The sequence below is a fragment of the Camelus bactrianus genome, chromosome 25, assembly GCF_048773025.1.
Source record: "Camelus bactrianus isolate YW-2024 breed Bactrian camel chromosome 25, ASM4877302v1, whole genome shotgun sequence".
Taxonomy (NCBI): Eukaryota; Metazoa; Chordata; class Mammalia; order Artiodactyla; family Camelidae; genus Camelus; species Camelus bactrianus.
Genome location: NC_133563.1, coordinates 38995274 through 39016342, shown reverse-complemented (window position 1 = coordinate 39016342; position 21069 = coordinate 38995274). Strand labels below are relative to the sequence as shown.

Sequence of the window (21069 nt, the reverse complement as noted above, 5' to 3'; positions counted from 1 at the left end):
CTGTGAGATACACAGTCTGTTAAACACTGTCCCCTGGTCACTTCCTTTTCTGTCCTGTCCTACCTCCCTACCTGGATGGAGCAGTAGTCCGTCTCCTGGGAGATGTCCACTCTCTGGGTCCACGGTGTGCAGTGGGGAGAGGCCTGAACAGAGACACGGGTGTTTAAGGGGAAGTAACAGGGCCACGTCAGGTGGAGTTGGATTTGATTCTTATCCCAGGAGAGTAGGAAGCTACGGGATGTGTGTTTAAAAATAATTTATTTTTGTGCAGTAATATGTATCAATTTAACAGCACAACAGAACTGATCTGTGTAGAGAAGTGTGATGATATGAATAAAACATCACCCTAACTCTTGCCTCACAGAAATGTTCGTTCTCTGTGTTAGGTGATGGTCTTTCACAGACCCCAGATGCATTGTCTCAACCAGATAGAAGTTTGTCTCCCTCCCAGGTAACTGGGTCCCTGTTTGGTGGGTTCTCACTTTGACATGTTCGTTTGGAGGCCGGTTTGTTTGTCTTGTTTCTCTGCCACCTTCTGGAGCAACCTGTCCAAACACTCAGCTCCAGGTTTAACGGCAGGCCATGAGAGAAGAAAGGGTGGAAGGGCAGTTTCACTCCTTGAAGTAGTCAGAGTCCGGTTACGTGGCCCCACCTCACACTGTCACTTCCTAGCAGTTGCTCTTAACTTACCCACATGTCCTTGTGGTTCATACAGACAATTCCAGTGACTGCAGAACGGGTATTCCTGTAGAGCTGTTTCCTCTTCTCCCTTTCTATGCTGCTGTTGTACACCTGTGCGTGTTACAAATACAACAACACATGTTTGTAATTGTTACTTTATAGAATTCTGTGTCTACCATGGAAACTGAAAGAAGAAATGAAAGCAAGCACATATGTATACAGTTTCTACGGTCTTATTTGCCGTTTATCTTCCTTTGTTCCTGTGCATGTAAGTTACCGTCTGCTGTCACTTCCTTGCTCCAGCACGTCTCTACTCTCACCTACCTCCTTTGTGCTGTTTTTGTCGCATTTGAGACTTTTCTGTCTGTGACACTGAGATTTAGACTAATGTATATCTCATCCTCATCCCATTTCTGGCACAGAGCCCTGTAAAACCCTCACCCTAAGTGATAAGGCCAGTTTGAGAACACCCCAGGGTATGCATAGGCCAGCAGTCCAATCCAGCTGGACTGGACAGCAGTGTTCTCAAAAGTCAGTCTTGGAGGTTTGACCTGACTCCAGGAGGGTGGGAGGAGGAAGGAGTCTCCTGCCCTCTCAGCCACATTTCTCCAGGAGCTTCACCTGGGATGTGGAGGGGATGATGAGCGCTGGTGGTCTAACCTCCTGGTGAGATGTGGTAAGCTTTGCTGGGAGCTGAGGGGAGAGGAAGCCCCTTCTTGTCCCATCTAACTGGAGGGAGTATCTGTCGTGCTGAGCTGAGTGAGTGGGGGTGCAGCTGGTCACGGTTCAGGTTTCACACACACTTGCTCTTCTTACCAAGTTTTGGTAGAGTTTCTTGGATAAGCGTTTCTCCATTGGCTGTTTGCCCTTAGGACAATTTCCAAAGACAGTAAACGGTTGTTAGTCTAGGCTGGGTGTTTGTTTGGTTTTGTTTTAGTACTTCCTGCCAGCTCTGCTCGCTTCGCTGAGACATGCATCCATGGGGTTCATTACGCTGTCATCAACACGGAGTTTCCCAGCTTTTGGTTTTGAAGAATATTTTTGCTGGACATGGAATTCTCGGTTGACAGTTACATTCTTCAGTACATTAAAGATGTCCTTTGTCTGCTGTCTTCCACTTCTAAAGCCCTGCAAGTGTGGCGACTGTGGGAAGGCCTTAAGCGTTCGCTCCCCACTGGTGCACCATCACAGGACTTACACCCGGGAGAAGCTGTATGAGTGCAAGGAGTGTTTTGTTTTGTTTAGGGTCAGTTTCCTTTCGTTGGGTCTCAGAATCCAGGTGTATCACAGCTGTCACAAATGTCCCGGCACTTCTGCTCATTGGAAGCGTATGGTGTGGGCTGCTGCACACATCTGGCTGTTTTGCCTTGTGCTGCACCTTCTGTTTGAAGGGTGGGCTGCTTATTTGTTTCTGTTTTTCTCTATTTTCTATCATTTTTGTCTGTGAGACCAGTTGTCCAGATGAAATTGTTTTTCCTGTTACTCATTATTCTGTATACCCTTCATTCGTTAAGTCATTTATGATTCATTTATTTCTCAGCAGGTGTTTGAATGCCTGTTGTGTGTAAGCCAGGGAGATACCGTGTTTCCAGAGTGTGCGGCAGTGAGGTCAGCAGAGCTGGTGACCTTCCAGGCCTCCACTCCCTTCACCTTCCTTATGCTCCTCCTTTCTGGGAGCCCCTCTCCCTCAGTCTGCCCCACACCCCTGCTCGGCCTGTGCCTGGTGAGCCCACCTGCAGGTGGGGGCCTCTGACCGTGGGCCTCCTTCCCTCCCTCCTTCACTCCCACACCAGCTCTCACTGCGCTGACAGCACGCTTCTCTCTGCTCACCTTCTCTTTCCTCTTCCCAGTGAGGTCGTTTTTTCTTTTTGCATCCTAAGAACCCAAATCCTCCTAGGAGAGAATTGTTTCGTATAAATGTTCCTATTTACGTTCAAATTATCTCCCATAGTAAAACATGAGTAATTCATTTTCTTCCCATTCTTTCAGGTTATGAGTCTAGGATGGATAAAAGGGAGTTGACTCCAAAGCAGGAAATTTCTGAGGAAATAGAATCCCAGAGAACAGAATCAGAAGAACACGTAAGGACTGCTTCCAAGGAATATGATTTAGAGGAGATGAGTAGAAGTGAGAGAAAGCTAAAGAATTGCTGGGGAACATTTGCAGTGGAGGGCCTTGGGAAGGGCCCCCCCGAGAAGAGCAGTCTCAGGCCAGTGACAGTGACACGAATGCAAACCCCCACAGGGGAGGGAGGCCCGAACGGCAGGCCCACTGAGGTGAACTGCTCTGCAGATGCAAACCCCGTCAGACACCGCAGACTCTCTTCAGGGGAGAGTCTCTGCCAGGATGTGTCACATGCAGAGAACGCCCAGCCGAGTGAGGACCTCACAAACCTCCAGCGTTTCCATGTAGGAGAAAGAGCGTGCCAGGCACCCGAGTTTGTGAAAATGCCCAGGCAGAGTTCACTTTTCATTGAGAACCAGAGGATTCACTGTCCAGAAAAACCCTTTGAAAAGTGTGCTGAGTGTGGAGAAGCTGTCAGTCAGAGCAGAGCCCTCACAGAGCATCAGAGGGCTCACAGTGCAGAGAAGTCCCGCACATGTGAGGAACGCAGTGAAGCCTTCCCTGCTCCTCCCTGCGTTGCTCAGGACTGGGACCCTCGCACTGGAGAATGGCCCTACGAGTTTAGTGAGTGTGTGAAGGCTTTCAGTGCACACTCGCCTGACGGTCAGCATCTGAGAGTTCACACAGTGGAGAAGCCTCATGAGTGCAGGCAGTGTGGAAAGGCCTTTGGTCACAGCTCTCACCTGACTCGTCATCAGAGGACCCACAGTGGGGAGAAACCCTACACGTGTGAGGAGTGTGGGAAAGCCTTCAGTAGACAGTCGCACCTCACGCAGCATCGGAGAACCCACTCTGGAGAGAAACCGTATGACTGTGCTGAGTGTGGCAAAGCCTTCAGTGCACGATTATCTCTCATTCAGCATCAGAGAGTGCACACAGGAGAAAAGCCCTATGAATGTAACGAGTGTGGAAAGTCCTTCAGCCTGAACCGAACCCTCATTGTTCATCAGAGAATTCACACTGGAGAAAAACCTTATGGGTGTGATGAGTGTGGGAAAACGTTCAGTCAAAGGGGACATCTTATTCGGCATCAGCGAATCCACACTGGAGAGAGACCCTTTGAGTGTAAGGAGTGTGGGAAGGCCTTCAGCCAGAGTTTTAACCTCGTTCACCATCAGAGGACACACAGTGGCGAGAGACCCTACGGGTGTAATGAGTGTGACAGGGTGTTCAGCGCACTCTCCTCTCTCGTCCAGCACCAGAGAGTGCACAACGGGGAGAGGCCCTATGAGTGCCACCGGTGCGGCAAGGCCTTCAGCCAGGGCTCACACCTGAACCGGCATCAGAGGAGTCACACTGGGGAGAAGCCTTACGAGTGTAGCGAGTGCGGGAAAGCCTTCGGACAGGTGTCTACCCTGACGAAGCACGAGCGGACGCACAACGGGGAGAAGCCCTACGCGTGTGATGTGTGCGGGAAAGCCTTCGGACAGGTATCTACCCTGACCAAGCACGAGCGGACGCACAACGGGGAGAAGCCCTACACTTGCAGCGACTGTGGGAAGGCCTTCAGCCAGAGCGCACACCTCATCTGCCATCAGAGAATCCACACTGGGGAGAAGCCCTACGAGTGCGGCGACTGCGGGAAGGCCTTCAACGTTCGCTCTTCCCTGGTGCACCATCACAGGACTCACACTGGGGAGAAGCCGTACGAGTGCAGGGACTGTGGCAAGGCCTTCAGCCAGCGCTCTCAGTTTATTCGGCATCAGAGGAGTCACACTGGAGAGAAACCCTACGTGTGCAACGAGTGTAAGAAATCGTTCAGTGTCCGCCTGTCCCTTATTCAACACAGGAGGATTCACACTGGAGAGAAGCCCTATGAATGCACTGAGTGTCAGAAATCCTTCCGACAGCGCTCCCACCTCATGCGACATCAAAGAACGCACAGTGGAGAGTGACCTTATGCGTGTGACCAAAGTGGGAAGACTTTCAGTCAGGGAATAACTCTCATTGGTCAAGAGAAAATTCACAAGCTTCAGAGAGGCTAGCAAGCCCAGACGCTGTTGGCTGTGGGGACCTCTGGTGCAGAGACGCTTTCATGCAGCACCACCGTAAAGGCCACAGTGGGGAGGGACTGCTTTGTTTGATCAGTTCTTCACTGTTGCACAGCAGGAGAGTCATACTGATGAGAAGGCTGTCACTTTACGACGTTCAGCCTGGACATTCAACCTTCAGGCCTGTAGCTACCTCCCAGTGCACTGCTAACTGAAGGGAGGCTGCCAGATTATGTGGTAAAAGTTCCAAGGTAACGCACCTCTGTGTGAGTGGCCCCGACAAACACAGTAAATACTCTTGCTCTGACCCTGTCTTTAAGCCCCAGACCTTCCTGCTCAGTTCGATGCCCCCTTTGGCCTGGTCTTTCTTCTCTCTTCTCTTCATCTGCTTCAGCTTCAAGAGAAGCAACTGGGATCCTTGGGCTCTGCGTGATGGAGCCAGCCTGGGGTTCTCTTGGTTGTTTGTAGGGCCTTTCTGGAATGCTTTTGCTCTAGTAAGAGGGACAATGCCTTTACCTTCAAAAGCATTCCCCATTTTTAGCATCAAACAATGCACAGTGGCGAGAAGCCTCTTGAGTAGAAGCAAAATTTGTTAAGGAAAGAGGTGAGGCTTGTGTGCAGAGGCAAACAGTTGGAATCTTGCTGAGAAGTCGAGTGACTCATATAAAGTGGGTTCCAAACTAGAGGATAATTTGGAAAGGAAACCCCTGAGAATTGGGAAGAAGATGGGCATAAAGTAGACACTGTGGCGTGGGACCCAGGACATAATTGAGACTCTGTTGGTAGTTTCCAGAACCATTTCTGAGGCAGAGAAGGTGAGTGGTTGATGTTCCCTTTCGCTGGGCAGCCTGGCGTGGGGCGAACCCTGTCAAGGCGGCAGGACCCAGGTGAGGCAGGGCCACAGTGCTAAGCAGCCTAGTGGGTAGATTGTCGTACGGTCGTTTGTCTGCCTGTGAACCGCTGTCTGCATGCTCACAGGCGCTTTTGGTCCCTTTTGGTCCCTCCCTGGGCTTTGTTGGTCAGCAGTGTCTCAGCGCCCTTGGCTATCCCACACGCAACCTGAGGGGCTCTGCCCTCAGGGCTCACCTTGTCCTGCAGTGTCTCTTCAGTGTCTCCAGAAATTTCTCTAGCACTTCCTTCTACTTCTTTTCTGGAGGAAAGGTTAGCATCAAAATGGGCTGAAATAGGGTTATAAATGTGAGAAATTCAGCAAAAACAGTCTGTAAGAGACAGTTCTAGAAACTGAAATCTGGCAACTGACAGTGTCTGTAGAGTCTCTGATGAGCAGGTGGGGTCGTTTGTGCCGACACTTGGGAAAGGGTGAACCAGTTGAGATTTGGGATGAGCTGTAGTGGCATGGTGCTTTGTGGATAAGAATCAGGGCAAGAAGGAAGAGAAGGAAGAGTGATGAATTATGTAATAGCTGGACATTCTGTTTCTTCATAGTATCCTTCTGAATAATGAGTTTATTCCAATTTTCCTGCTCATTGAAGGAACTTTCTCTTAGAAGTTGACCTGCCTTTTCTGATACTGACTTGACTCAGGGTTCAGGCCTCATTTTCCAGGCTCCTAGCTGTGTAGTAATAGTATTGGTCTTTACTCATTTTAGGATTTTGAAAAGCTGGTTGGAAACTGCCTCTTGGTGATACCCCTCCCAAGCATTCTTCACCACAAATAGCTTTGACTTTTTTAAGTGGGGTTAGTCCACTGTGATGACAGTGGTTATCACGTGCTGAACAAAAATCCTGATTCTGTCATCAAACCTTTACCTTAGCGTGTGCCAGTTACTGTGATGATGCTTTGCCCGGGTTTTCTCATTTAATCCTCACGTCAGCTCAGTGAAGTAGGGACTTTTAACCCCGCTAACCCCATGTCACGGTGAGACTGAGGCACAGAGAGGCTGCTCAGTGGAGGCTCCAGCACCACGAAGCTCCACCGCCTATGGGTGTGGATGCCTGCTGAGCCGCCGCAGGCCTGCACCTGCTGCACCCCCAGCACCCCAAAAGTTAAGGTACCACTGGGCAGGGGGCTGGCAGTCCTGCGGCTGGCCCATCTGACTATTTCTGGACTGTTGAAAGTGTGGTTTAGTAGATGAGTCTTCCAGACGTGTTACCCACAAAGGAAAATGGAAAACGGTCCACAGTTGGGAGTCTCTGGCCTGTGACTTCACTAATCATTGCCTAGTCACCGTGTTCCACCTGAGAGATGGAATGTCTGTCTTCCTGAGATGACCGGACACCTTAACCTCCTGAAGCTGTGTCAGAAGCTCCTTCCCTGGCTCTCCTGGCTGCGGTCTGAGATAGGGCCTTGGAGCTTGTCATCCAGTTACAACTTCTGCTTGTAGAGAAAGGACTTTTAGGAAGGAAGAAAAATTAATTCACTGTTACTATTCCAAGGATCGCCTCAACATCCTTTCAAGAGACCGAAGGACTAGGAAACTGTGGCAGTATCTTCCTCAAGGCTGCATGATTAGAGTGCCAAATGAGGGGCGGGGGGAGGTGACTTGGGTTTTTCTTACACTTTCATCTTTACATACAGTCGAAAGTTTTCTTAATTGAGAACCTCAGCTTTTATTCTAATCCTCTTTCAGGTAGTTTGGCCAAAACGCCCTCATGAGTAATTCCTGCAGTCGGTTTGGATTAATGTTTTAGTTTTCAGTTAAATATTTCACGCAAATTGCATTGAATTTTATATACATAGTTTTCTATTACATAGTTAATGTTCTACATTACGTAGTTGATGATTCCAGTCATAAACTGCCCAGTTGCACTCCTAGCTTCGTGATGGCATTGACATTGGTTGGGAGCCGTACTGTCCTGGCACAGGCCACTCACCCACTCGGTCCCCCCTGCTGCTGAGCCGAATAGGTTGGCTAAGGTGAGAAGACACGGGCGTTTCAGGTGCTTGGTTGGTAGAAACTTTCTAGAAGAGCTTTGTGCCTATGCCAGCAGGCGTGTAACCTTCCCAACCCCACTGTGGCCCACACCAGTGGCACTGGCTTTGGTCTCCTGGAACACACTAGAAGCAAGAGACCTGTTGCCAGAACAGTTGTGACCTCCAGGAATCTGAGGTCTGCTCAGCAGGCGTCATACCGTCTACTTGATGCGGTTCTGAAGGCGCCCTTGTTCCTGCTGCGCTGGTCAGTCATGCTTGTTCCCCCCGCGAGGGAAAGCGAAGGCAGGGCACTCTCAGGTCCCCGAAGGCTGCTGTTCTAGGGAAGTGACAGCTGTTTTCCCATAGGTCTTTCTTACCTGTGCTGTATAGCAGGCAGGTATAGTCTCCTACCTCAGATCTCTCTGTATTGGTCATTCTTACCACACGCTGTGTGGGATTATGACAGGACAGAACTTAAGGTGGTTAATACTTTGAGGTAGACATTACTTTCTGCTCATTGGACTAGTAGAGTATGGATGGTCTGGTCTCCATGAACTACTTTTGTAGCCTGGCTGGACTTGTGAGCCAGAGATATTGGTGGGGGTCGGGTCCTGTTGGGGGTGTGGAGAAGGACCCTTACCTTCAAGCTTGTACTCCAGGAGCTGCCCGTGGACTCAGCCTTCCTGGCAGACAGCTATTACCGTGAGGGCGATGGTTCACGGGGCTCAGGCAGATCTGCTTCCTGTGTGGGCATCACAAGTGTGGTATTTACTAATCCAGTATTTTGCTAATTCTGGTGTCTGACTATTGCCAGAACACAGGATTATTAAGTAAAATTCCCAGAGGCTTTGGGCAGCCTTTGCTGTAAGGAGAAAGGGTGCCCCAGGCAGTGGGGGCAGGTGCTGAAGGTTCCCAGGGGCCCCTTCACTTGCCTTCTGTGCCTGCCTGTCTTACAGCAGTTCCACTGGGGCCTTGCCATGCTGGACTCAGGGTTGATCCATGTCCTTGACCTCTACCACTAGCTCTTGAAACACAACTGGATGTGAATCAGAAACAGACTGAAATCTGGTCTTCTCTGCTGTAAAAGGTGTTCTGCCCTTAAGTGCCTGTTAATCTGTTGTGTGAATTCCTGTGCCAGTCCTATGCTTTATCATGTGTAGTTGATGTTTCCTTTTTCCCCACCAGTTCTAGGGTTTATTTGAGTTTCTTGTGCTTCTTCACAAGCATTGAAAAGTAATGGGTGGATTCCATTACTGCTTACATTCATGCAGGAGTGAGTGGCCCGGTCACTGCCCCTGATTCCAATTTCTGAGGCCCTGACTCTCCAGGCAGCTAGACTGAGCTGAGTCATTTCACTTCCATGCTGTATATATGCCGCTGCTTCTGTATCTGAAGGTGGGGTCAGAAGAAAACTGCAGACTTGAAGGTGGAGGGGTTGGCTGTGTGCATTAGGGCTCCTAGTTACAAGTAACAGACACCTACTTAAGGTAACTTCAGCAAAGAAGGGTGCACCATCCGTAGGGACCCAGGGACGTCTCACGGAACCCCACATGGAAAAACTGGAGTCAGTAACGGGAAGTTTCTGCATTTCCCACCCCTCAGCTTGTATCCTGGTTTCCCTGCAGACCTGCCTTCTCAGTTCCACAGTCCACTGGGCTGAAAAACTGGCCACCACAGTTACTGGGGTCATCTCTGCTTCCCAGAGACCTGCCAGAATAAGGCTGGGAACTTAGTGTTTTGATTCATATTCTAAGGAGAGGGCTCTGGCCAGTCTCTGGTCAGGTGTCCACTCATGTATCCTGTGGACTTGTGGGGCTCCAACAAATGTGGCCATGGGTGCAGAGTTTGGGGAAAGGACTGACCCACCTTGGCCATGTGGCAGCACCTCTCCAGTTGGCTGTGTCCAGAGGGATAGATGGCTGCTGGTGCCACTATTCATTGAGTGGGCAGGGTCATCCTAATGACCTTGATGGGTGAGTGGTCAAGGTCAGGCACTGCCTTCCCACCTGAGCTTGGCGGTGCAGGTGGCCTTGAGGTACCGTGAGCTAGGGAGAGGAGGGGCAGCATAGAGAGGGCGATAAATACAAGACAGGAGACCTCGGGCTTTAACCTGTGTATAGATGGGGCCTTTGCATGGGAACTAAATGGAAGTGTGTAGACAAGCAGCTGGCCCAGGCTCCCAGCTGTCGATCAGGAGACCCTGTAGAATTGGGCAGTCCCTTGCCTCCCTCCTCAGGGTGGTGGTGGAGGGGGGGAGGTGCGTGAAGCCCCAGAGTGCCAAGTCCACTGACAGACCCAGGGCCCAGAGAGCTCCTCCCAGAGCTGAGTCTGTGAGCCAGCTGCTGTCCTGAAGCTCCCTCCCTGCCAGGGAGAGGGTCTCAGCAGGAGACTCTGCACTGTCTGCACAGAGGTGACTGCTAAGCTCGCTTACAAGTGTGTGAAATTATGGCATCCAAAACAGCTACACAGTGTACCCAACAACCCCACATCAGCCTCACCCTTGGACACACAGCCAGCACAGCGTGGACACTGCTGTTTCACCTCCTCAGCCTTCTCCACACTGCAGATTGGGGTGGGGTGGGGGGGCAGGCAACTTGCCCTTTGTTCTAGGACCTGGTGGAGAGGCTGCACCTTGTCCACAGGGACTCAGCTGAGCTGCCTGGCGACTGGACAGGACTATGGGGTTTTCCTCTTGGCCAGGGGCTATATCCTGCTGCAGCAGGTGACCACAGGGGAGACTGCAGCAGAAGCAGCTCCTCATCTCCCTTTTCCATTCCCTCTTCCCCTCCAATTCATCGAGCAGGATATCCTCAGGCAGGGAAGCTGGGTCCCTGACCACTGCCTTGGGGAACCTGCCATACAGACTTCTGATTTTTACATGAGAGAAAAATACCCAAACTTCAGGTGCTAGCACGAGTTATCCAGGCTTCTAACCCCTCCAGCCCAGCAGCGTGAGGTGGTGTCTCTGCCATTTAATTTGTGTTTCTCTGATGGCTAATCAGAGCATCTCCTCCCAGGGTGTCGAAAATATTTCCTGTGTATTTTTTTCTGCTAACCGCATTTCTTTACTGTCCACATTCAGGTCTTAAGTTCACTTAGAGACTCCCATTGTATGTGTTGTCAGGGGTCTGGTTTTGGTTTTCTTCATTGAGTGGGATTACTTTTTCAGCACCTTCTAAACAACCAAAACTGTCACGGATGGTGGTACCACTTTTATCATTTGTTAAATCACACGTGTGAGGAAGTCTGACCCTCAAGCTCCCTTTTGTGCTGCTTTTCCTGCTTGTTGGTTCTTGTGCTGATACTGATGGCACAGCTGCCTGCTTCCCTTTTTAGGCTGATTTGGCTATTCAGTGACTTTTTTTTTTTTTAATTTGTAAGATTTGCTTAATGGCCTGGCTTATGATTATTTTTTAATTGAAGTATAGTCAGTGTACAATGTGTCAATTTCTGGTGTACAGCAGTGTTTCAGTCATACATATACATACATACATTCCTTTTCAATATTAGACATTGAATAGTCCCTTGTGCTATACAATATTAACTTGTTTATTCAGTGACTTTTCTTTTTCCATCACATCAAGTTTCCTTGTAAAACTCTAATTAGAATTTTGATTGGATTGCAGTGAATTTATAGGTTAAATTGGGGGAAATTTTATACTTTGAATTATTAAGTTGTCTCATCATAGAGCAAGAAATCTCTCTCCATTCACTCAGATCATCTTCTGTGTCCTTTACTAGAGTTTCAGAGTGTTCTTCACAGAGGTCTTGAGTGTTTCTTGTTAGTTCCCCAGTATTTCATAGTTTTTGTTGCTATTGTGGTGGACATTACTTTCTTGTTACCTTATATGATTGGTTATTGCTGCTGCAGAAAAATGTTCCTTTTTCTAGCTTAAGATAAATGTTTTTGTCTTCTTTAATAATGAAAAAGTATTTAAGGTTGATATACATTATATTTTTTCTCTGAAAAATATTCAATGAATATTATATATTTTATACTTTACACTGAGTTCTATAGGTGTGGGGATGAAGTGCTTTGCTTTTTATTGCTTTGTAAATAGTCTGTAATTTTCCAGCTAGTATCATTTTTCATACATAAGTTATGTAGACACTGTTTCGTAAAGTCCAGTAGTTAAAGGGTTTGGGTCAACTTTTTATTACATATTTCTATTCTAATTTTGATAGTTTATTCTGCCTGTAAAATGCATACTTTAAAATATTTGTATTCTTTATGTAGAAATGTATAATCAATTTTTATAAATGTCCCATGGGCAAAATGTACATTGTCTATTGAAGGTATTTGGGTTTTTTCCATCTGTCTGTCAAATCATGTACTGAGGGATTCGGTTCTTCCACGTGCATCCCATTTTTGATCAAGCAAAATCTGTTCAGATGCTAGGTACCTGTGTATCTAAGTCCCTGGTTCTCCCTGAATTTATAATCGCTTCTCTCTTTTTTTATATTTCTTTGCCACCTGGTCAATTAGTTGCATGAGCCAATTCTGAATGTAGGGCTCTCCTGGCGCCAGGGACCTCGCGGGGGTCGGGGGCGGGTCCACCGAGTCGCCCCGACCTCCCGCAGCCTAGAGAGGCTACGCTGGGTGGGGCGGGCCCGCGGGGCGGAAGTTGAGGCGGGACTTCCGGAGTCCGCCTCGGGGCCGAGCCGCTTGGGCCCTGCGGCCTTGCGCGCTTCCTGGAGAGACCCGCGGAGGTAGGAGGTGGTCCGGGTGAAGCGTCCACGTTGCTGACCGTGCTGCCGCGTGACTCTGATGCCCCCGCGGTGCAAGCCAGCCCGGGCAGTCTGAGCTCGGATGCGCGGGAGGTCGTGGGGACCGCGGGCGGAGGGGCGGGCGCTGCTTGTCGTGGGCGGTCGCAGCCTCGGAGGGCCCCTCCCCGGAGGGCTTGTTGGGGGCGGTGAATGGTGTCTTGGCGCGTGGGGTGAGGGTGGTAGACGCGCCCCAGGAATTCTCTGCGAACATCAGAGCTGTACGCAGCCGGGTGAGAAATGAATGGGGTGTCGCTTGGCGCCAACTGTCCGGCCTGGAGGCCCAGTCGGTGATGGATTCCCCCTCCGGATGGAGAACGGGCTCTGGGGATGGAGAGTGGGGCTGAAGGCTGGGTCATGCCCATTCTGTGGATGCCTGCGTGGACTGTGGCTGCTGGTCCTTGAAGTCGTACCTTAGCATCAGGTTGAGCCTGTAGCCAGGAGAACCAGCTTCCAAGCTCGTTGGTAGAATCGGTTCCCGAGGGTGCATGTTTCCTTGATGACTGTCCTTAGCTCCTGGAGCACCTGTGAGTCAGCAACAGCTCGTGTGATTAGGTTGCGTCCTCCAGGATAACTCAGACCCGTAACCTTACTTTCCTCTGCAGAATCTCTTTTTGCTGTGCAGCGTAGAATATCCATAGGTTCCATTAGGATGTGGAAATGGGTAGGGAGGGACATTCTGTCTACATAGACTGGAGCTATGTCCTCCTGGGCAAGATCCCATATATATTGAAGTGAGAAAAACAAGACGTAAAACGAGCATCATTTGGTACAGTTTATAATAAGAAGGTGAAAGATACACGTATTTGCTTTTGTAAGCTAACAGCAATCTGGAAGGATACATTAGAACCTGGGAAGGGGAACTAAGTGGCTGGCTGGGAGATACTCCACCTTAAGTCCTCTTAACCTTTTGAATATTGAGCCTTATGACTGTGCTCCAATTCAGAGACAGTGATGATCATTTCAAGAATATTTAAATGGAATGAAATGAGTAAATATTGCAAGTGACTGAGTCTCCCCTTGGGAGAGGGTAAGTGAAGGTTCACCCTTGGAAGCAGCATCTGCCTTGTTCTGCTGCTGCATGGTTGGGTGCCTTGAGTCAGTGCTCTCCCTGCTCTGAGTCTCACCTGCACCATTCCTTTGAGTGACCACACCAGGTTAATCTTCCTGAGATGGTTCGTGAGTTATGACTCTCCTAATGTAGAAATACGGCTGGTGCCTCTCTTTCATCAGTCAGTCATGGCCTCTTATAATCCATCCCCAGTAATCCTGTCTCTGAGCTTTGTCCACCATCTCACCCCTGCCTTCTCCCACCTTTCCAGCAGGCATGGCCTAAGCTCTCTTCTCTGGTCCTGGTTTAAATGCCCACCTGCCCCAGGCTCCACCCCTCCCCTACTACCTGTGTCCAGAGCACTCGCCCATCTCATATGATGCATTTGCTGTTATCTGTCTCCCCAGTGAGATCCATGAGGGTGATGGTCACACTGTCCCCAGAACAGACCCTGGAATATAGTGGGTGTTTTGGAAACACTGAAAGCATGTGTCCAAGTGGAGAAATCCAGTCCAAAGATTGGCTGGCAGTGGCCACCCTGGGCTTCTGCCAATGTGTCCTGCCTCGTCTTCTCCACCCTTGAAGGGCAGAGGGGTCAGTGGTACCTGTAGATGGTGCAGTGTGAGTAAGGGGCCAAGATGTGTCACTCCACTCCTGGTGGGCTGCTGGGCAGAGCACAGTGCATTTGCACAGAGACAGCAGTGGGAGGGTTGGAGGAAATTAGTAACTTGGTCCATGTGGGGGACCCATCATGTGTCCAGGTGGGAATGTCCCGTCTCTTGCTCAGAGAGAGCACTTAGAGCCAGGGATGAACCCAAGTTTGAAAGTCTTCACAGCATAAAGGATGTTGATGCCTTAGGACTGGACGAATTAACCAAGGAAGTTAATATAGGGAAAAAAGTGAACCCTGGGGGACCAACATGAAGGGGGAGATAAGGAGGAGCCTCGAAGGGAGCCACTGGTGCAGCAGAAGGGCAGCCCAGGAGGGTGGGGTTGGGGACACCCTCTGTGGATGCTGCCAAGAGGGCACAGTCAGACAGGATTGACCAGTAGGGTGGCGCTGTGATGACTCTGTGCATATCTGCAGTTCATGCTACCCCTGGCAACCCAAACTCTGGAGCTGCTGCTCCGCCAGTGACTGGGTCTGGTGGCGAACCTCCAGGGCATTGTGTCAGGAACAAGGAATGTCCCACAGGAGGCACAGGCTCCACAGGAGCCGCTCTCTTATTCAGGGCAGGCCTGAACCCTTCCAGGTGGTGCCCACAGGGCACTGTGTGCTCACCTTGCCTTGTGGTCATCATCTCGCCCCTTCCCACCCATTACCTTCGCTCGTGAGTCCTGTGTCCCTGGCTGACCCTCCCCTTGGTTCTGGAATCAGGGAATGTGGCATCAATCACCAGGCCCTCTTCAGGTCTCAGGCTACAGGGGTGGAGGGAGTAACCCCTGCCTGGTGGGAGGACGAGTCCCAGGACCCTCTGCACACTCACCTGCATCCTTGCTGGTCTCCAGGTCCCAGCCATGCCCAGCCTCAGAGCCCGCCCTGAAGAGGCAGAAATGGAGCCCTCAGTTCCAGGACCATCCCCTTGGACCCCTGGAACCCAGGCCTGTGTGAGTGATGCTCCCGCCATGACCCACCCTGGATCTGCCCTTCAGCATCAGCAGCCAGGTACTGGGAGTGTGTTTCCTTGTTCTGATGCCTTGTTCTGGGGGGACTTTGTCTACATCACCTAGTACTTACCTCAGGAGGTGTCCATGTCGTTAGGGGCAGGGTGCTTGTGGATCTGAGGGGCCAAGGCAGAGATCAGAGAGAAAGTTGGCCTGGTGCCTGGCTGTCCTGGTGCCCTGAGCAGGACCCTGGTTTCCTCACTTGACATAGAGGGATGTGGCGTGATGGTCACCAGCTGAGCCCTGCCTTACTTATTCACCAAGCTGGTGCTGGTCCCTGCACTTGGACCCCTGCCCTAGTCCATCCTTGGCCCATTCCCTCCTGGCTGCATTCACACTGCCAGATACTCCCAACCCCTTCAAATACTGGAGAGTCCTTCCTGAAGACCCCTCACTAACTCACCTCTTCTGTGAGCCTCTCAGCAGTCTTAGGATCATTGTAAGCTTTCCTTACTGGGATTTGTTTTACAAGAAGACACTCTTAACTGTGTGGGACCTATTAATTGTACTCAGGACATCTGAGCAGAGTACCCTGGTCAGACCTTGTGTGGCCAGGGAAGGTTGGGCAGAGATGGTACGGGGCAGTCCTACGTCTGTTAGAGGGAGGGGATGGATAGAAGATGAGAAACATGACGGAGTCCCAAGAAGTCACCCTGAGGGACAAGCCTGCTGCCAGATGCCCAAGGATATGCCAGGCAGAGAATGGTGAGTTAGGCCAGGACTCTTGGTCCAGGGAGAAAACAGGCTGATGATAGCTCAACCTTTAAAAGCCTCTGTAGAGCAAAATGGAGTAGGCAGCGCCTGACACCAGTTCATCCACATAAACGTTAAAAAAAAGTAGAAACTGCCAAACCAGATTTGTCAAAATGTAGAAAACATGCAGGTTTACAGCGACCAAGCAAATGCTGAATCAAGAAAAACACAACTTAAAAAGGAAAACTCAACAAACACTCCCTGGTTCAGTAGCAGTCTTAAAGTGAGCAGCCTGTGTTCCCAGTGTGGGACCCTGGTCCCTGGTTCCAAAGGGAGCAGAGCAGAACTTACTCAAAAACCATTTTGTTCTCACTTATGTGGGGTTTGATAAAGAATTGATGCAGTGTCTCTATGTTGCCTAACTCAGAACTTACTCAGCAGAAAAGTGGTGAGCTCAAAAAAATAAAGGTGGGAGGGTGAGGGAGAAAGAAAAGAAAAGTGGTGGGCTCAAAAAAAAAAAAGAAAGAAAAGAAATGTGGTGGGCTCAAAAACATTGTAAGGTGAACTAAAACCCCACAGTACAGTCAACCACCTAAAACCTAAGAGGGAGAGCTGGAAAAATGAGGGTATTCAGAAGCACCCTTATATATCAGGGAATTGAAAAAGCCACACATGTGCCCAGGATAGGTTGTATTCTTAGAAAAGACCTATGAAGACTGTAGCTTCACTTCGGCTGATCTCTAAGATCAGTGGAAGCAGGAAGCCACATCAGAGTAATAAATAGAGTCCCAGCACAGGGCCAATCCACAAAGTGGGAGAAGTGTATTATTTTTATTTTACTGTTAGTGTTCAAGGAAACCTCCATCAAAACAGTAGCTGAACACAAGCTAAAGAAACAGAGACCTCAGTGACCACACATTACAAGGAATGCAGTTTTTGCAAAAATAGTTTGGAACATGACTAAATTAACAGATGACTGTAGCCTTCAACAATTGAGAACAGGGAAAAAAAAAAAAAAGCCTGTAGATGGGAGAGACTGATTTACAGAGTTACCACAATATTCAAATGTCCAGTTTTTAACAAAAAATCACAACGAATAAAAACAAGCAGGAAAATATGGCTGGGCCATTCAAGGGAAAAAAGTTAACTGGCAGAAGCATCCCTGAAAAAGCACAGATACTTGACAGACCATAAATCAGCTGTGTTAAATGTGCACAAAGATCTAAAAGAAACCATGGACAAAGAACTAAAGAGAAATGATGCACAAACGAAATAAGAATATCAATAGAGAAAATTACAAATTTACAATTTTATATAAAAAGAAAGAATGGAGAAAGAGATTAGAAATCCTAGAGCTGAAAATTACAATAACTAAAATGAAGAATTTGCTGGAAGGTTTCAACAGCAGATTTGAGCAGGCAGTTGAATCAGTGAGCTTGAAGATAGACAATTGAAATTATCCAGTCTGAGGAGCAGAAAGAAAAAAGTTTGAAGAAAAGTGAATGGAGCCTAGCAGACTCATGGGATACCATCAAGGGAACAAGCACACATTTGGGAGTCCAAGAAAAAGGATGGGGGAGGGGGGGGTTGAAAGAATACTGGAATAATGGCCAAAGTGGCTTAAATTTGATGAAAGAGTTGAATCCACACATCCAAAAAGCTCCACAAACTCCAGCCAGGATACAAAGAGACCCACACCAAGACTCATAATCAAATTGTGAAAGGACTGAATCTTAACAAAAGGCAAGAAGCCCATCTTGTACAAGGGATCCTCAGTAAGATTAACAGCCAGTTTCCCATCAGAACCCTTAGAGGTTGGAAAGCAGTGGGAGGACATTTAATGTGCTGAGAGAATGAACACGCCAACTAAGAATTCTGTATCTGGCAGAATGATCTTTCAAAACGAAGGTGAAATGAAGACACTCCCAAATAAACAAAAGCTGAGGATGTTTATTACCAATAGACCTGCCCTGTAAGAAATGTTGAGAGAGTCTTAGCAGTTAAGATGAAAGGACTTCAGACAGGAACTCAAAGCCATACAAAGAACTAAAGATCTCTGGTAAAATTAACTACAGAGGTAAGTTAAAAAGCTAGTGTTATTGTATTTTTGGTATATAACCCCACTTTTTATTTCTTATTTGATTTAAAAGACAAATGCATAAAAACAATCATAAACCTGCACTAGTGAACACACAACATACAGATTCATTTGTGACAGCAGCAGCAGAAATGTGGGAACACAGCTGTGTAGGAGCAGAGTTTTTGTATGCTATGGTGGCTAAGTTGGTATCAGTTCAAATTTGATGGCTTTATTTGGGGGTTTTAATATACTGCATGGTGATTATAATTAATGTATTATATACTTGAAAATTGTTAAGAGAGTAGGTCTTAAAAGTTCTCACCAGATACATGCACACACACACACACACACACACACACACACACACACACACACAAAATGGTAACTATGTGAGGTGATGGATGTGTTAGCTACCCTTATGGTGGTGGTCATTTCATAGTATATATGTATATCATATTACCCTGTCACACAGCTTAAACTTATACGATGTTTCATGGCAATTATAGTTCAACAAAGCTGGGGGGTACCAAACTAGATTGTTTTAGGATGTTAGGATGTTAATTATAATCCCTATGATACCGCTAAGACAATATCTTTGAAATATACACAAAAGGAATAAAGACAATCAAGATGGTACAATTCCAAAAGAGAGAGAGAGAGAAGAGAAAGAAAAGAAAAAAGAAGGAAGGAAGAAAGAAAGAGAAACAAAATGGAACACAAAAGGAGGCAGTAATAGAGGAAATGAGGGACAAACGGGATAAAAGATACCAAAAACAAAAAATTCAGAAAGCAAAGTGGCAGAAGTGAGTCCTCATTGGTAATTACTTTAAATGTTACTGGTTTAAACTCTCTAGTCAAAAGGCAGATATTGACAGAATGGATTTAAAAAGCATGATCCAACTATATGCTGGCTACAGGAGGCTTACTTTAAATCCAAAGAAACAAATAAGCTTAAGTTGAAAAGTGAAAAAATACATTCCATGCAAATGGTAACCAAAAGAGAACTGGAATGACTATACTGATACCAGACAAAATCAGCTAAGTCAAAAACTGTTACAAGAGAAAAGAAGGACATCATATATTGATGAAAGGGTTGATTCATTAAGAAGGTAGAGCAGTTACACATAAAAAAGAACCAAAGTACATGAAGCAAGCAAAGATTTGAAAGGAGTAGTGGATACTTTTACAACAATGGTTGGAGATTTCAGTACCTCACTTCCAAAAATCGATAGAACATCTAAACAAGTTCAATAATGAAATAAGGAAATTGGACAACACTGTAACCCAACTAGAGCTAAACAGTCATAGATATGCACACCAGCAAGGAGCAGATGCACATGGAACATCTTCCAGCACAGACTGCATGTTAGACACAAAGCAAGTCTTACTACGTTTTAAAGAATTGAAATAATGAGAAATATCATCTCCAATTGTAACAGCAGGAAAACTGGAAAAATCACAAGTATGTAAAAATAAAACCACACACTCTTAACCAGTGGGTCAAAGATGAAATCACAAGGGAGGTTAGAAAATACCTACAGACAAATGAAAACAAAACCACAAATACCAGAACTTAGGAGTTGCAGGTAAGGTAAAGCCAAAGGGGAAATGTATAGCAGTAAATGCCTACGTTAAAAAGAAAGAAAGACCTTAAATCAGCGACCTAACTACATCTTAAAGATCAAAAGAAAGAAGAGCAAACTAAGCCCAGAGCTAGCAGAAGGAAGGAGACAGTAAGCATTAGAGCAGAAACAATAAATGAAACAATAGAAAAATGATAGAGAATCAATGAAATTAAAAGTTGTTTTTTTTTTAAATGATCAACAGAATTAACCTTTAAAGTAACAAAAAAAGAAGATACATAATGAAAATGGGATGGGGACATTACCACCAACCTTACAAAAGTAGAAAGGAGTAAACAAGAATACTCTTAACAGTTGCATACCAACAAATTAGATAAACTAGATGGAAGAGATACATTCCTGTAAATTAAAAAAAGAATTACCAAGAGTGACTCAAGAATAGGTAGAAAAATCTGAATGGACTTACAATAATTAAAGATTGAATCAGTAATTTTAAGAACTCCTGACAAACATTCAGGACCAAATGGCTTCATTGATAAATTCTTCCAAACATTTGAAAAAGAATTAATACTGATTTTCTCAAACTCTCCCAAACTATAGAAGAGGAAGGAAAGTCAAATAAATACATCACAGGAAAAGGAAACTGCATATCAAGACATGTTATGGCTAAATGTGCAAAACCCTCAACAAAACGCTCAGACTGAACCCAGCAGCATGTTAAAAGTATTATACCCCATGACCCAGGGGGATATAACCCAGGAACACAAGAGTGATTCAACATGAAATCCAGTCAGTGCCATTCACCACACTGGTAGAATGAAGGAGAAAAACTAATCATCTTGATGCAGAATATGTTGACAAAATCAAACATACTTTCATGATAAAAACACTAGGAAAAGTAATAATACGAGGCATCCTCCTCAACATGATAAAGGATATTCACGAAAAATCTGCACCTAACATCATATATATTAGTGAAATATTAAAAGCTTTCCCCCAAAGATCAGGAAAATATACCTGCTTTCAAGTATATCACTATTTTACTGGAAGTCCTGACCAGAGCAATCAGGCAAGAAAAAGAAATAAAAGGCATTCTAATTGGGAAGGAAGAAATAAAATTATCTCTGTTTGCATAAGGCATGATCCCAAATGTATAAAATCTCAACGAATCCATTAAAAAGCTACTAGACCTAATAAATAGAATTCAGCAAAGTTGCAAGGTACAAGTCAACACAAAATCAGCTGTGTTTCTGTATGCAAAAATGAGCAACCTGAAACGGAAATTAAGAAAATTCATTTATAATAGCATGAAAGAGAAAAAAACTTTACAAATACATTTAAGCAAGTGGGTGAAAGGCGTGTTGACTGAGAGCTACAAAGCATTGCCAAAAGAAATTAAAGAAAACCTAAATAATTGAAAAGACAGCCCGTGTCCATGGATTGGACTTAATAATGTTATGATGTCTGTGCTATCCAGAGCAACCTGTAGATTCAATACAATCCCTATCAAAATTCCAACAGCCTTTTTTTGCAGAAACGGAAAAGCCATCCTCAAATTCATGT

General features: G+C 46.8%; 2 protein-coding genes across 5 annotated transcripts in view; both read left to right on the top strand.

Annotated features, from left to right (window-relative positions):
- Nucleotides 1-21069, top strand: part of ZNF16 (zinc finger protein 16) — a 33864-nt gene that overhangs the window by 6712 nt on the left and 6083 nt on the right. Inside the window, exons 4-6 of one of the 3 annotated variants that reach the window (XM_074352789.1) lie at nucleotides 387-451; nucleotides 844-949; nucleotides 2671-4689. In XM_074352789.1, coding sequence (XP_074208890.1) covers nucleotides 387-451; nucleotides 844-949; nucleotides 2671-4689 — 2190 coding nt within the window. Of the gene's footprint in view, nucleotides 1-386; nucleotides 452-843; nucleotides 950-2670; nucleotides 4690-14994; nucleotides 15152-21069 lie in introns of those variants that run through there. The other 2 variants (XM_074352788.1, XM_010961207.3) reach the window with 2 other exon arrangements.
- Nucleotides 15019-21069, top strand: part of ZNF250 (zinc finger protein 250) — a 42060-nt gene continuing 36009 nt past the window's right edge. For both annotated transcript variants that reach the window (XM_074352809.1, XM_074352807.1), the window contains exon 1: nucleotides 15019-15151. The gene's annotated coding sequence lies outside the window, so the exon portion shown is untranslated. The remainder of the gene's footprint in view (nucleotides 15152-21069) is intronic.